General features: G+C 45.5%; 1 protein-coding gene across 1 annotated transcript in view; it reads left to right on the top strand.

The window, feature by feature from the left end:
* The window catches only part of cubn (cubilin (intrinsic factor-cobalamin receptor)), a 53,001-nt gene that overhangs the window by 26,381 nt on the left and 10,575 nt on the right, over positions 1-16,045 (top strand). The window contains exons 31-53 of the mRNA XM_021620557.2: positions 743-899; positions 1,131-1,247; positions 1,448-1,561; positions 1,953-2,081; positions 2,287-2,419; positions 2,730-2,935; positions 3,218-3,399; positions 3,647-3,839; positions 3,934-4,131; positions 4,483-4,629; positions 4,990-5,180; positions 7,718-7,886; positions 8,097-8,271; positions 8,531-8,709; positions 8,968-9,174; positions 9,375-9,515; positions 10,818-11,005; positions 12,751-12,922; positions 13,230-13,433; positions 14,208-14,357; positions 14,655-14,776; positions 15,201-15,426; positions 15,658-15,845. Of these exons, the coding sequence (XP_021476232.2) occupies positions 743-899; positions 1,131-1,247; positions 1,448-1,561; positions 1,953-2,081; positions 2,287-2,419; positions 2,730-2,935; positions 3,218-3,399; positions 3,647-3,839; positions 3,934-4,131; positions 4,483-4,629; positions 4,990-5,180; positions 7,718-7,886; positions 8,097-8,271; positions 8,531-8,709; positions 8,968-9,174; positions 9,375-9,515; positions 10,818-11,005; positions 12,751-12,922; positions 13,230-13,433; positions 14,208-14,357; positions 14,655-14,776; positions 15,201-15,426; positions 15,658-15,845 (3,888 nt within the window). The remainder of the gene's footprint in view (positions 1-742; positions 900-1,130; positions 1,248-1,447; positions 1,562-1,952; positions 2,082-2,286; positions 2,420-2,729; positions 2,936-3,217; positions 3,400-3,646; positions 3,840-3,933; positions 4,132-4,482; positions 4,630-4,989; positions 5,181-7,717; positions 7,887-8,096; positions 8,272-8,530; positions 8,710-8,967; positions 9,175-9,374; positions 9,516-10,817; positions 11,006-12,750; positions 12,923-13,229; positions 13,434-14,207; positions 14,358-14,654; positions 14,777-15,200; positions 15,427-15,657; positions 15,846-16,045) is intronic.

Consider the following 16,045-nt stretch of genomic DNA (forward strand, 5'->3'; position numbering starts at 1 on the left):
GATGTCAAGGTCCTCTGAAAGAAACTTGGCATCTGAACACTGAGACATTCTATTGAAATATCAACCGCTGTTCTGAGGGCAGTTTCCAATCTGTCCCTCCCACTGCCTCTGCCGTTCTAAGTGGCCTTTGTTACCACCCCCCCCCCCCCCCCCCCCCCAATCACAGAGAGACAAAACGCGAACAGGCCAGAGCTCTTTGTCTCTCTGTGGTTTGGCCGTCTTCTTGTCATCTTCCAGGGCCCATTGTTAACACAGTGAAGGGCAGATAGTACTACTGAAATTATGTGAATGCTAACACCCTGATGTCCCTCTGGTCAAGTGCCCTAGTTGTCGGTGACAAAAGCTAGTGCTACAGATTCTGTTCAGGGAAACAAGTAGAATTCAGTCTATGCGAAAGAGCATTCAGTGTGTAAGATACAAGCTGCTATGAAATACTGCGTTGAGGTAGCCAACAGAATAGTTATCCTTTGAAAAGCCCCTGTATGAGTCAGGCAGGTAGCCTAGTGGTCAGAGCGTTGGGCAGTAACCGAAAGGTTGCTAGATCGAATCCCCGAGCTGACAAGGTAAACATCTGTCGTTCTTGCCTAGTTAAATAAACATTAAAAAAATTAAATAAAGAGCTGGTGAATGTAATTTTTTCACTTCATTGAACTACAGGAAACAGAAATTATTCCATATTTTCCATTCTGAATATCAACTTCTCACCTTTACGTTCCGTGTGTGTGTGTGTGTGTGTGTGTAGATCTATGATGGACCCAGTATATCTGCTCCGCTGCTGGGTCAAGTGTGTGGTCAGACACGGCCCGCCCCCATCACCTCCACCCAGAACACCATCTTTGTGCGGTTCAGGTCTGATGCCAGCCTCAACCACCGGGGCTTTGCCGCCACCTTCTCCGAGGGTGGGTCATCAGCACAGCTGGCACGGCAATAGATACAAATATTGATACATATACTTTACCTCTCTTAGCCGTTATTGAGACAATGAACACATTTCTGGTTTATTATAAAAATATTTATGTGGACGAAGTCTGTTCCAACATTGAAAACATATGTTTATAAAACACATTTTGTTATAAAAGTGTAGATTTTGGTTTGGATTCTTATTGGTAAGAAACTTTTATTTCTCTCAGCTTGTGGAGCCACCTTCTTGACAGATGACGTGGGTGGAGCCATCGCATCGCCACGGTACCCTGCTGTTTACCCAGCCAATCAGAACTGCAGCTGGATCATCAAGGCTCAGTTGCCATGTGAGTTAGCCAATCACACCACAGATATACACCACTCGATCCACTGCACTACAACTCCCATTCATTTCAATGGCCTGCCAGCTTTGGTATTTGTATTAACCAGTGATACTTTGTTTTTATATTGCAATGTAATTGATCTGAAACAAACTGAAGTGATGCTGTGTCTTGTTTTCTCTTTCCACACTCTACCCAATGCACAGTCAACCATGTGACCCTGTCGTTTACGGACTTTGAGCTGGAGAGTCTCAACTCCAACTGTTCCCACGACGCTGTGGAGATCCTAGATGGAGATAACTACATGGCACCAGTCATTGGTACGGTCATGTTACAGAAAATAAGCAATATAAAATAATACAGATCAGTGCTACACAGTGGATACTGGTCCTCTGAGGCTACATACTATAGAATAATATTAACAAGAACGGGATATAACAAGGACTGTGTAACCCTTTACACTCCTAACTGTATACGGTTGAAAATGGCAGATTTGAGCACTGATCACCTCCTAAATTGGTACGCTGTGGCTGTACCGTAACATGCTCATAAAAGCAAATTCCCACGAGTGTGAAGGTTAATGTCATTGTTGCAGCACGTGGCCTTTAACATGAAAAAATTACTGTGTGGTAGTATTACTGATTACTACTTCAACACAATGATAGATGACGTTTTCCATGTTAGTTGTGGTGATATTTATTTTCCCCTCAGGTCGTTACTGTGGCACTGAGATCCCTCACCCAGTCACATCGTTCAGCAACGCCCTGGTCGTCAACTTTGTCTCTGACTCCTCTGTCGCCATGAAGGGCTTCAGAGCAACCTACACTGGCTCCACCTCAAGTAATGCGTCTATTAGTGGGACCCAATGGTTGTGTCACATAAGGTCTTAAAGTACCTTCGGAAATTGAGTTTGATTCCACACATCTACTGCTGCCTATCGCCTATCTTTTTGGAAATCTCCATATCATCTGACAGTGATCAGTTCTGACAGCGACTAACTCTTAACCCTCCTCTCACTAATCCTAACCCCGTCTTCCTCTCCTAGGCTGTGGAGGGGACTTGCTCATGGAGACAGGGGCCTTTAACAGTCCTAACTACCCTGATGCCTACCCTCCCAACGTGGAGTGTGTCTGGACCATCACCAGCTCCCCCGGCAACCGCCTCCAGCTCTCCTTCATGTGAGTCTCCTATACTTATTGCACAGGTTATGACATGGGATATTACATGATCAAATGCCTCCATATGGCATCTTCTACATATTCTGAATATTTATTATACTGATATTACATGATCAAATGCCTCCATATGGCATCTTCTACATATTCTGAATATTTATTATACTGTAAGACATTGCCTGTAAGACATTAAATAATACGTTCTTTCGCCATGGAATAAGTCGTAAATACAGTGGTTATAACAGTGTTATTACATAGGTCGTTACACATCAATGACTAAGCTAATAGTTATTATTTACTTCTCCTGTGCCAGTATGTTCCAGCTGCAGCAGAGTTCTGACTGTAACAATGATTACCTGGAGATCCGGGAGGGAAACTCCACAGGTGCTCTGGTTGGTCGGTTCTGTGGGGTCTCCCTCCCCTCCAACTACACGTCTCTGATTGGCCACATCCTGTGGGTCAAGTTCCGCTCAGACTCCTCTCTCAGTGGAGCTGGATTCAGAGCTACCTTCTCCCACTGTGAGTGTGTGTTGGGTTTTTGTGGGCGCGTGCATGCGTGTGTTCTACTGAGGGCCGTAGTGTCTTATTGTTCAACCCACTCTCTCGATGACACAATGCATCTCTTCAGATGCTTTCTCCGTTCTGTTAACTCCATGCCCAGCATCACATCTCTGTCGATGCTCTATCTTCTTCTACTGATGCACATACGCTTTCAATGACAAGATACAGTACTTTGGCTTTAGATGCGTCCAGCCATACTCGGTATGCTAAACACAGGACATGTGGTCTCGCCTTCTCCAGTGTATGGGAATGACATCACAGGTACATCAGGACAGATAGCGTCTCCACTGTACCCCCGGACGTACCCCAACAACGCAGACTACCGCTGGACCATCACTGTACCTGGAGACGACTACGTACAGATCCACTTCCTAGACATGGACATCGAGGACCTGTACGACTGCTACTACGACCAGCTTAAGGTGTGCGTCGTCGAGGCGACTGATTCTATTGAAATGACAACCTCTTCCTTCAATAGAATTCAAAACATCCCCCAAAGTCATCTTCGTTTTTGATATTAGGAAATGTTAGATCACGATCATCCTTGAAAAACTCACTGTGAACATGAATAATAAAATACCAATGTTATATAAGAACATCATACCGGGAACCATAAACCATTTGGCCAGTCTTTTTCATAACCTCTAACCTCTCTCTGTGTGTGGTCAGATATTTGATGGGCCCAACATCCACGCCTACTCCCTGGGGAAGTTCTGCGGTCTATCCCTGCCCGCCTCGGTCAGTAGCTCCGGCAGCACCGTGACTCTAGAGTTCCAGTCGGACACTGTGGTGGGGGGAAGAGGCTTCCTCATTGAATGGTCAGCCATACAGAGCTCTGGACCCCTGCCCACCATAGCACCAGGTGTGTGTTTAAGCCAGTGAGTATTTGTGCACATGCCCGTGCACCTATCCATGTGTGTTACTATACTGATTTCTATCTCTCTCTCTGTGTGTAGGTGCCTGTGGGGGGGCTCTGATGCCAGGCGACAGCCCCAGGTTCCTCTTCTCCCCCGGCTGGCCAGACAGCTATGACGCTAACCTGGAGTGTACCTGGGTCATTCGTTCCCCTAACTCTATTGTGGAGTTCAACCTGCTGTCTATGGACATGGAGGACTACCCCACCTGCTACTTTGACAGCCTGGTCATCAGGGATGGTGAGTGAGAGAGAGGCCTGGATCCTGTTCATTAGGCCACACTGTAGCAAAAAATCAAGTATTTCTTATTGGACAAAATCAGATAGTGCCTGTTTGTTTCACTCTGTGTTCTGTTTCGTGCAAACTGAACATGACCATGGTTTAGAGACCTTTATACTAGACTACTGGTTAATCAGCTTTGTGTGAAGCGTAAAACACTGAGGTTTACTTTCTAGTGTCTGGGAGACCGTATGTCACAACCAGTGTGTTTATGTTTTAGCTAAGCAAATGGACACGTCTCCTCAGTGAACACTGCATGTCCTTTCCTTTGTGTTCCTAATGTTTACCCCATTGTGTGTTCTCCTCCCCCAGGTGAAACCAACCTGTCCCCCCTGCTGAACACTGTGTGTGGCCGTGAGCTGCCTGGTCCCATCCACTCTACAGGGGACTCCATGTTCCTCCGCTTCACCTCAGACAGCAGCGTCTCCGGGAAGGGCTTCAATGCTTCCTACTCCAAGGGTGAGCTCACTCACAACCCTCTCTGAAGCAATCCAATCACTGGAGGTTGTTGACCCTGCTAACTTGGTTGACATGTCATGTCGTTTACCCTGCTAATGTGTCATCGGTTCACATCTCATTCTCTTAACCTTGCTTGTGTCTTATTGGTTAAAATCCCAGGCTGTTGATTTCATAATGGTTTATATCATAGGTTTTTGATCTTCCTGGATTCTGTTTCTCTATGACTTTGACAAATGCAGATAATTTTTTATTTCATAGAGGATGATATCATTGACTGTATTTATCTAAAGGAAAAAGAAAACTCTCAGTATCTCTTTGACAAGTGACAATAAAGTTATTGTTTTGTAATTCTCATTCTAGGTTGTGGTGGTCTGCTGCACGTGGACAGGGGTGTACTCTCCACCCCGCGGTACCCCGAGAACTACCCGTCCAATCTGGACTGTAGCTGGCACGTGATGGTGACCCCAGGCTTCAGAGTGTCTGTTAACATCCAGAGCCCATTCCAGGTCCAGGGCTTCGGCACCGCCTGCAGCTCTGGAGACTACCTAGAGGTAAGATACAGTGCATTTGGGAACTATTCAGACCCCTTGACGTTTTCCACATTTTGTTCCGTTTCAGCCTTATTCTAAAATGTATTAAATTGTTTCCCCCCTCATCATTCAACACACAACACTGACAAAGCAAAAACAAGTTTGTAGAAAAGAAAAATGAAATATCACATTTATGTAACTATTCAGACCTTTTACTCAGTACTTTGTTGAAGCAGCTTTGGCAGCGATTACAGTCTTCTTGGGTGTGACGCTACAAACTTGGCACACCTGTATTTGGGGAGATACTCCCATTCTTCTCTGTAGATCCTCTCAAGCTCTGTCAGGTTGGATGGGGAGTGTCACTGCACAGCTATTTTCAGGTCTCTCCAGCGATGTTCAATCTATTTCAAGTCCGGGCTCTGGCTGGACCACTCAGGGACGTTGTCTTGACTGTGTGCTTATGGTCGTTTTCCTGTTGGAAGGTGAACCTTCGGTCCAGTCTGAGGTCCTGAGCGCCCTGGTGCAGGTTTTCATCAAGGATCTCTCTGTACTTTGCTCCGTTCATCTTTCCTTCGATCCTGAATAGTATCCCAGTCCTTGCCACTGAAAAACATCCCCACAGCATGATGCTGCTACCACCATGCTTCACCGTAGAGATGGTGCCAGATTTCCTCCAGACGTGACGCTTGGAATTCAAGCCAAAGAGTTCAATCTTGGGTTTCATCAGACCAGAAAATCTTGTTAATCGTGGTCTGAGAGTCTTTAGATGCCTTTTAGCAAACTCCAAGCGGGCTGTCATGTGCCTTTTACTGAGGAGTGGCTTCCGTTTGGCCACTCTACCATAAAGGCCTGTTTGGTGAAGTGCTGCAGAGATGGTTGTCCTTCTGAAAGTTTCTCCCATCTCCACAGAGGAACTCTGGAGCTCTGTCAGTGACTATTGGGTCACCTCCCTGTTCTTGGGGACCTTCAATGCCTCAGACATTTTTTGGTACCCTTCCCCAGATATGTGCCTCGACAACCCTGTCTCTGAGGTTTACGGACAATTCCTTCAACTTCATGGCTTGGTTTTTGCTCTGACATGCATTGTCAACTGTGGGACCTTTTAATATATAAAGACAGATGTGTGCCTTTCCAAATGTCCAATCAATTAAATTCACCAGAGCTGGACTCTAATCGAGTTGTAGAAAAATCTCAAGGATGATCAATGGAAACAGGATGTACCTAAGCTTCATTTCGAGTCTCATAGCAAAGGTTCTGAATACTTATGTGGCAGACCACGTGTAACAACACCTGCACAGGATCGGTACAGCCGAACATCACAACTGCGGGACAGGTACAGAATGGCAACATCAACTGCCCGAGTTACACCAGGAACGCACAATCCCTCCATCAGTGCTCAGACTGTCCGCAATAGGCTGAGAGAGGCTGGACTGAGGGCTTGTAGGCCTGTTGTAAGGCAGGTCCTCACCAGACATCACCGGCAACAACGTCACCTATGGGCACAAACCCACCGTCGCTGGACCAGACAGGACTGGCAAAAAGTGCTCTTCACTGACGAGTCGTGGTTTTGTCTCACCAGGGGTGATGGTCGGATTCGCGTTTATCGTCCAAAGAATGAGCCTTAGACTGTGGCCTGTACTCTGGAGCGGGATCGATTTGGAGGTGGAGGGTCCGTCATGGTCTGGGGCGGTGTGTCACAGCATCATCGGACTGAGCTTGTTGTCAATGCAGGCAATCTCAACGCTGTGCATTACAGGGAAGACATCCTCCTCCCTCATGTGGTACCCTTCCTGCAGGCTCATCCTGACATGACCCTCCAGCATGACAATGCCACCAGCGATACTGCTCGTTCTGTGTGTGATTTCCTGCAAGACAGGAATGTCAGTTCTGCCATGGCCAGCAAAGAGCCCGGATCTCAATCCCATTGAGCACGTCTGGGACCTGTTGGATCGGAGAGTGAGGACTAGGGCCATTCTTCCCAGGAATGTCCGGGAACTTGCAGGTGCCTTGGTGGAAAAGTGGGGTAACACCTCACAGCAATATCTGGCAAATCTGGTGCAGTCCATGTGGAGGAGATGCACTGTAAATGTAGTTGGTGACAACACCAGATACTGACTGTTACTTTTGATTTTGACCCCTCCTTTGTTCAGGGACACATTATTCCATTTATGTTAGTCACATGTCTGTGGAACTTGTTTAGTTTATGTCTCAGTTGTTGAATGTTGTTATGTTCATACAAATATTTACATTAAGTTTGCTGAAAATGAACGCAGTTGATAGTGAGAGGACGTTTCTTTTTTTGCTGAGTTTATATAGTGAATGAACCAGTCTCCTAAATAATTTTGAAAGTCACAGTTATATACTTCACTACACATAATATTCTACACCTTGTTATAGCCAGGAAGAGTGATTTGCTCTGACAGATTCAATTTACCCAGGGAGTGATATGGATTGTAACATGACCCTTACCCCTTTGTGTGTGTGCGTGCGTTACTGTGTGTGTGTGTGTTTGTGTGTGTGCCCGTGTGTGTGTTCAACCCGCCGCCTGTCTGTCTTAGTTGAGGAACGGTCCGGATGCCTCAGCCCCCTCTCTGGGGGGTCGTCTGTGTGGCACCAGCCCCCCTTCCATCACCCAGACAACAGACAACAACCTCCACATACGATTCATCTCAGACGCCACCAACGAGGGCAGTGGCTTCAAGCTGATCTTTGAGGCCCACAGCCAGGGTGAGACTGTAATAACAGTAAATTGTTAAAAAAAATGTTTATAACACAGACAATCAATGGTTTAGATAGAAACACTGTAATGTATATTTTTACATGATTGAGACATCACTGTATTTTGTGCTTAAGAGCATAGAAGTCAAAGTGTATGTGAGAAAACACCTTCTGATTTCTAGATTTTCCTAATTACATGCATTTGCTCTCCTCCTGTAGCTTGTGGAGGAAGCATTGTGTTGAGTGACTCAGACCCTCCAGGCTATATCACATCACCCAACTACCCCCAGAACTACCCCCAGAACATGGACTGTATCTGGGTCATCACCGTGCCCAACGGGGAGTCTGTCCAGATCGACTTTGACAATGAATTCGACATCGAGCCTACGTCCAAGTATGAAAATGTCCCATTTGATATCATCGTCATGTTGTAATTCTTTATCATGTTTCTTTTTACTTGTACTTGTTATAAGTTCTTATGTCATGTTTCTTATATATGAGTACAGAACACCATATGTTTCTTATATATGAGCACAGAGTATAATAGGGTTTCTAATAGATTGGATCCAAGAGCTATATATTGTACCATTCTGTTGTTACATTTTTTGAAGAAAACAATTTCATGAGATTTACCCCCAATGTTTTGTCATCAGCTGTTTCTATGACTACGTTGAGCTTCGTGATGGTGCCACCTCTGACGCTAACTCCCTCGCAAAACTATGTGGCAACACCAGGCCCTCTACCGAGCATTCCACTGGCTCCACCATGTACCTGCGCTTCCGCACAGACAACAGCATCACACACAAGGGCTTCAAGGCCAAGTACTCCATCGGTGAGTGTGTAACTGGAACAGAATCAACCCACTCCGCCACACTCTCTAGTACAGTCTCGCACACGCTCCCACACTCACTCAAATACACTTCACCACCTACAGAGAACATGAACCCTTTCAGTGGGTATGTTACAGTATCAAACATATCTCAGAAAGCAGATGTATTTCGCTGCCTCTTCTACAAGATCCAGGAGATACTTGGAATGACCCGGATCTCAATCTGAGTTTTTTTTTTTTTGTCTTTTCAATCCAACACAGCCACGTGTGGAGGCACATACACTGGCCAGAGTGTTAACCTCAAGAGCCCAGGTTTCCCTGCGAACTACCCAGATAGCTTATCCTGTGAGTGGTACCTGGAGGGCCCTACAGGACACTACCTCACCATCCGCTTCAACAACTTCAGCCTTCAGAGCACAGTAGACTGCAGCAGTGACTATGTCGAGATACGGGAGTACAATGCCTCAGGTAACCTGTTCTATGTTTACGGATTCTTGACATGTTTCTAGCAATGTTCTGCCTAAAAAATGACAGCGGCGTGTGCACATAGTTGTGTCCATATCTCTTTTCTAAGAAGTCTAATTCAGTTTGTCAATTTGTGTAATTCATTTTGTCTAATGTGATGAAATGAAAGTTGACAAATGTGTTGCCGGTATGTCCTGTTCCAGGGCGCTTCCTGGGAAAGCATTGTGGGAACAGCATACCTAGCCCTATGGAAACAGGAGACAGCTTTGCTTATGTCAAGTTTGTCAGCGACAGCAGTGTAAATGCCCCTGGATTCACTCTGTCCTTTGTGGGCAGTGTGGAAGGTAAAAGTCAATTCATTTAAGACTTACAGTGCATTTGGAAAGTTTTCAGAACCCTTTACTTTTTCCAAATTTGGTTACGTTACAGCCTTATTCTAAAATGTACACACAATACCCCATGATGACGAAAGCAAAAAACTATTTTTAGAAATTTTTGCAAATGTTTTACAAAAAAAAAAAAATTATATCACACATATACTATTCAGACTGTTTACTCAGTACTTTGTTGAAGCACCTTTTGGCAGCGAATACAGCATTGAGTCTTCTTGGGTACAAGCTTGGCACATCTGTATGTGTGGAGTTTCTCCCATTCTTCAGAGACTTGTCCCAACACCACTCCTGCGTTGTCTAGGCTGTGTGCTTAGGGTCATTGTCCTTTTGGAAGGTGAACCTTCATCCCAGTCTGAGGTCCTGAGTGCTCTGGTGCAGGTTTTCATAAAGGGTCTCTCTGTACTTTGCTCCGTTCATCTTTCCCTCGATCCTGACTAGTCTCCCAGTCTTTGCCGCTGAAGTTCCACAGAGGAACTCTAGAGCTCTGTCAGAGTGACCATCGGGTTCTTGGTCACCTCACTGACCAAGGCCCTTCTCCCCCGATTGCTCAGTTTGGCCGGGTCTGCTAGCTCTAGGAAGAGTGTTGGTGGTTCCAAACTTATTTCATTTAAGAATGATGGAGGCCACTGTGTTCTTGTGGATCTTCAATGCTGCAGAATGTTTTTATACCCATCCCCAGATATGTGCCTCGACACAATCCTGTCTCGGAGCTCTACGGACAATTCCGTCAACCTCATGGCTTGGTTTTTGCTCGGACATGCACTGTCAACTGTGTGTGCCTTTCCAAATCATGTCAATCAATTGAATTGACCACAGGTGGACTCCAATCAAGTTGTAGAGACATCTCAAGGATCATTAACGGAAACAGAACGTACCTGAGCTCAATCTAGGTGTCTCATAGCAAAGGGTCTGAAATACTTATGTAAATAAAGTATCTGGTTTTATTTCTTATAAATTAGCAAAGGTTTCTGAAAAGCTGTTTTCGCTTTGTCATTATGGGGTATTGTGTGTAGATTGATGAGGAAAAACAAGATTTTATCTGTTTTAGAATAAGGCTGTAACGTATCAAAATGTGGAAAAGGGGAAGGTCTGAAAACTTTCCGAATGAGCTGTGTGTGATTTCTGTGTCATAGCTTTTTGTAGTATTGGTATTAGCAGTGAAAATGACTGACTGACAGTAGAAGTTAATAAGCTGTGTTGATGTTAACAACCCGTTCTTTCTTTCTCATTCTTTCCGGTCCTGTCCCCCTACAGTGTGTGGAGGTGAGCTGAACGCTCCCTCGGGGACCATCTCGTCCCCTAACTATCCCAACCTGTACCCTCACAGCCGTACGTGCCGTTGGGAGATCACTGTGGTCCCGGGGAGAAGGGTCACTCTCACCATTAACGACCTTCGGCTGGAGGGCACCAGCAGCAGCAGCTGCTACGCCGATTATGTGGATGTAGGTCCCACTTATCTTTCAGCTTCTCTTCTTTTAGGTTCACTTTTTCATCCTTTAAATCGGTGTGTTTATTTTCTTTTCTCATTTGCCTCTTGCTTGCTGTGCAGTCATATCATCTAAGACTAAAATCTACTCAAGCCTTCTAGCACATACAGTGCCTTGCGAAAGTATTCGGCCCCCTTGAACTTTGCGACCTTTTGCCACATTTCAGGCTTCAAACATAAAGATATAAAACTGTATTTTTTTGTTGAGAATCAACAACAAGTGGGACACAATCATGAAGTGGAACGACATTTATTGGATATTTCAAAATGTTTTAACAAATCAAAAACTGAAAAATTGGCCGTGCAAAATTATTCAGCCCCTTTACTTTCAGTGCAGCAAACTCTCTCCAGAAGTTCAGTGAGGATCTCTGAATGAATCAATGTTGACCTAAATCACTAATGATGATAAATACAATCCACCTGTGTGTAATCAAGTCTCCGTATAAATGCACCTGCACTTAGATAGTCTCAGAGGTCCGTTAAAAGCACAGAGAGCATCATGAAGAACAAGGAACACACCAGGCAGGTCCGAGATACTGTTGTGAAGAAGTTTAAAGCCGGATTTGGATACAAAAATATTTCCCAAGCTTTAAACATCCAAAGGAGCACTGTGCAAGTGATAATATTGAAATGGAAGGAGTATCAGACCACTGCAAATCTACCAAGACCTGGCCGTCCCTCTAAACTTTCAGCTCATACAAGGAGAAGACTGATCAGAGATGCAGCCAAGAGGCCCATGATCACTCTGGATGAACTGCAGAGATCTACAGCTGAGGTGGGAGAGACTGTCCATAGGACAACAATCAGTCATATATTGCACAAATCTGGCCTTTATGGAAGAGTGGCAAGAAGAAAGCCATTTCTTAAAGATATCCATAAAAAGTGTTGTTTAAAGTTTGCCACAAGCCACCTGGGAGACACACCAAACATGTGGAAGAAGGTGCTCTGGTCAGATGAAATTGGTTAAAATTGATGGGAAGATGGATGGAGCCAAATACAGGACCATTCTGGAAGAAAACCTGATGGAGTCTGCAAAAGACCTGAGACTGGGATGGAGATTTGTCTTCCAACAAGACAATGATCCAAAACATAAAGCAAAATCTACAATAGAATGGTTCAAAAATAAACATATCCAGGTGTTAGAATGGCCAAGTCAAAGTCCAGACCTGAATCCAATCGAGAATCTGTGGAAAGAACTGAAAACTGCTGTTCACAAATGCTCTCCATCCAACCTCACTGAGCTCGAGCTGTTTTGCAAGGAGGAATGGGAAGAAATTTCAGTCTCTCGATGTGCAAAACTGATAGAGACATACCCCAAGCGACTTACAGCTGTAATCGCAGCAAAAGGTGGCGCTACAAAGTATTAACTTAAGGGGGCTGAATCATTTTGCACACCCAATTTTTCAGTTTTTGATTTGTTAAAAAAAGTTTGAAATATCCAATAAATGTCGTTCCACTTCATGATTGTGTCCCACTTGTTGTTGATTCTTCACAAAAAAATACAGTTTTATATCTTTATGTTTGAAGCCTGAAATGTGGCAAAAGGTCGCAAAGTTCAAGGGGGCCGAATACTTTCGCAAGGCACTGTAATCAGCCCGGTCACATCCATGGTTCTTTCCATGCTTCCAGTATGACTTCATTGGTTCTAATGCAGTTCTAATTGTTCTAACTGGTTCTGATGGCGTGGTTCTCCTCCCTCAGGTGTTAAACGGCGTGTCGGTAACCGCCCCTCATATCGAGCGGCTGTGTGGCACCGTGCCAACAGGCTACCAGGTTAAGTCGTCGGGCAACACCATGACTGTAGTGTTCCGTACCGACTCCTCTGTCTCCAATGGAGGCTTTACAGCTACCTACTCCTCTAGTGAAGATGCATGTGAGCACAGCTTTACTCTCCTCTCCCTCGCAACTTTCCCCAGGGTGTTTAGTATAAGATCATGTTTTCTCAGGGTTTAGTAAGGGTTAATAATAAAGGCGGCCATTGCCGTTTTGACCTCTTTCCAAGACATTTAAAGACACTTTTAATGCAAAGCATGTCTTTAATGTGTGAAGTGTGTTGCCATCCTCATAGGGATGTTAACATTTGGATTTGAATTATCAGAACTGCTCTCAAGGGAAATATCAAACATTTAAAATACCCTTCAGTGCTTTCTTGTTCTAAACCTCTATGTCCTTCTCCATAGTGTGTGGTGGCATCCTCAGTGACCCAGCTGGAGGTAACTTCACCTCCCCGGGCTACCTCACCTCTAACTACAGCAACAACCTGAACTGTGAGTGGCTGATCCAGAACCCTACACAAATCAACTCGTCCATCGTGGTCATCCTAGAAGACCTACACCTGGAGAACCATCAGACCTGCGAGTCCGACTACATAGAGTTCCGCCTCGGTGAGTCACAATGCTGGATGTGTCGTTTTGCTAATTGAAGAATGTTTGTGTTCGTATCCAAAGTAACTACTCATTGGGGCGGTTTCACAGACACAGATTTAAGCATAGCCGTAGAAAAAAATATATATATATATTTTTGGCATTTAAATTTTACCCCTTTTTTCTCCACAATTTTCAATCTTGCCTCATCGCTGCAACTCCCCAACGGGCTCGGGAGAGGCGAAGGTGTAGTCATGCGTCCTCCGAAACATGACCCGCCCAGTGAACTGCACTCCTTAACACCCGGCAGTTTAACCCGGAAGCCAGCCGCACCAATGTGTTGGAGGAAACACCATTCAACTGGCGACCGGGGTCAGCCTGCAGGCACCCAACTCGCCACAAGCAGTCGCTAGACCGCGATGAGCCACGTAAAGCCCCACCTGCCAAACCCTCCCCTAACCCGGATGACGCTGGGCCAATTGTGTGCCGTCCTATGGGACTCCCGACCACGGGCCGTTGTGGCACAGCCCGGGAATGAATCCGGGTCTGTAGTAACTCCTCTAGCACTGCGATGCAGTGCCTCAGACCACTGCGCCACTCGGGAGGCCCTAAAAAGCACTTTTAATGGAGATTCTTCATTGAGTTTGCTTTTTATTCCAGGACTAATCGTAATCTGTGTCTGGGAAATTTCCCCTAAGTGATAAAGACAAGTGATTATGTGCCTAACCGTTCTGTAACTGATCCCCATAAACAGGCTGTGTAACTGTGTGAATGTTGTGCATCTTCCCTTCCTAGGTGACTCTAGCGGGGAGCTGCTGGCCCAGTTCTGTGGCCAGACCACTCCAATGATTCCCCTGGTGGTGTCCACCCCTGAACTCTGGGTCCACTTCCAGACCAACCAAGCTATAGGAGACCTGGGCTTCAAGGCCAAGTACTTATTCTCCGGTGAGCTTAGCCCCATCTCTCACGTACAGTTCCTCAATGTCTCTAAACTCAACATCATGTGGTCCAAGCACCACTAGTTTTATTCTGAGGGATATCAGACACAGATCGATGCTCCACTAAGGCATCAAGATATGAAATGTAGCATTACAATCTTCATAACCTCTCAATCTCCCTATATAGTGTGGTGGTTGGTTGACTGGGGGAAGGAGGTATAATCCTGCCTCAAACATTTACCTTTTTACTCAGCCATTGTGTCTAGCTCCTAACCTCTACCTCTGTCTCCTTACCTCCCTGTAGAATGTGGTGGTTGGCAGACCGGACAGGGAGGTGTAATCTCCAGCCCTGCCTACCCTAACCTCTACCCCAGCCCCAGTCGCTGTACTTGGTTACTGGAGGCCCCTGAGGGCCACACCATCACTGTGAGTAGTAGAGAATCCCTCAGGAGCATGTCCTGGAGCTGGGTTAAATCTTGTGTGTGTGGATTGGTAGCTAAAGTTACATAGCTACATAGCTAACACTGTAAGACTAATATCAATCAGCATGTGAACTAGCTAGCTAGCCATATTGAGAAGTGAAGAGGATTTGCGATGCGTTTCTCTAATGTCTTCTGGTAGATGGTGTGATTGTTATATTTGTTTATCTGGATGGTCAATTTCTTAGGTAATAGTGACATTAATAGTAACATTGATGTAGTGTATGGTATTTATGCAGAGCTGGTGCTATAAATTGGATGGTATAATATAAACTCAACTTGTGCAACACAAACAGCCATCACATACCATACAGATTTACCTTAAAAACATTCAAACCACCCCTCCATTTACCCCCTGTTGTCCCCCTCAGCTCACCTTCAGCTACTTCAACCTGGAGCCTCACAATACCTGTGGCTGGGACTCTGTCACCATCTTCAACGGGGGCTCCCCAGGGTCTCCTGTGATTGGCCAGTACTGTGGAACCACCTCCCCAGGAACCATCCAATCAGGGTCCAACAAGCTGGTGGTGGTTTTCCTGGCCGATCACTCAGTGTCCAGAGGAGGGTTTGTGGCCACCTGGTCAACTGACTCCTCAGGTAGGCTATGGGACAATGAGTGACCAGGATGTCGTCTTGCCCAGGGTTGAGGTCAACTCAGGGAGTTAACAAAAATTAAAAAGCAAGGATGGAAATCGGACTTGGAATTTCAGTTTACTTTCTGGATTAACTGAATTTATATGGAATTCACCCCAGCCCTGGTCTTGGGATTGTTCTGTGATGGTTGTGTGATATGTTGTGAAAACATGATGCACTGTTGTATCCCTACAGGCTGTGGAGGAGTGATACACGCTGACACTGGTGTCATCAAGTCTCCCAACTACCCCCAGAACTTCCCTGCCAACATTGAGTGTTCCTGGACCATCATCGCCCACGAGGGTAACCACCTGGAGATGAACTTCAACTCTGACTTCCAGATCCCTGATGCCAACGGGCAGTGTCAGAGCAGCTACATCAAGGTGAACACACACTATTGAACCCCCTAGCTCCTACACTTGCTTGATAATATTGCGCCCTCTATTAAAATATCCTTTGGTATTGCAAGGTTGATGCTCCGCTGACATCATATGACTAAAATAATGAACCCAAGGAGTGGGAATTATTTTGTGGTAATAATGGTTCTGTGCAGGGGTGTGTGGTACGCCACTGGTTCTGTGGT

The sequence above is a fragment of the Oncorhynchus mykiss genome, chromosome 11 (assembly GCF_013265735.2).
Source record: "Oncorhynchus mykiss isolate Arlee chromosome 11, USDA_OmykA_1.1, whole genome shotgun sequence".
NCBI lineage: Eukaryota > Metazoa > Chordata > Actinopteri > Salmoniformes > Salmonidae > Oncorhynchus > Oncorhynchus mykiss.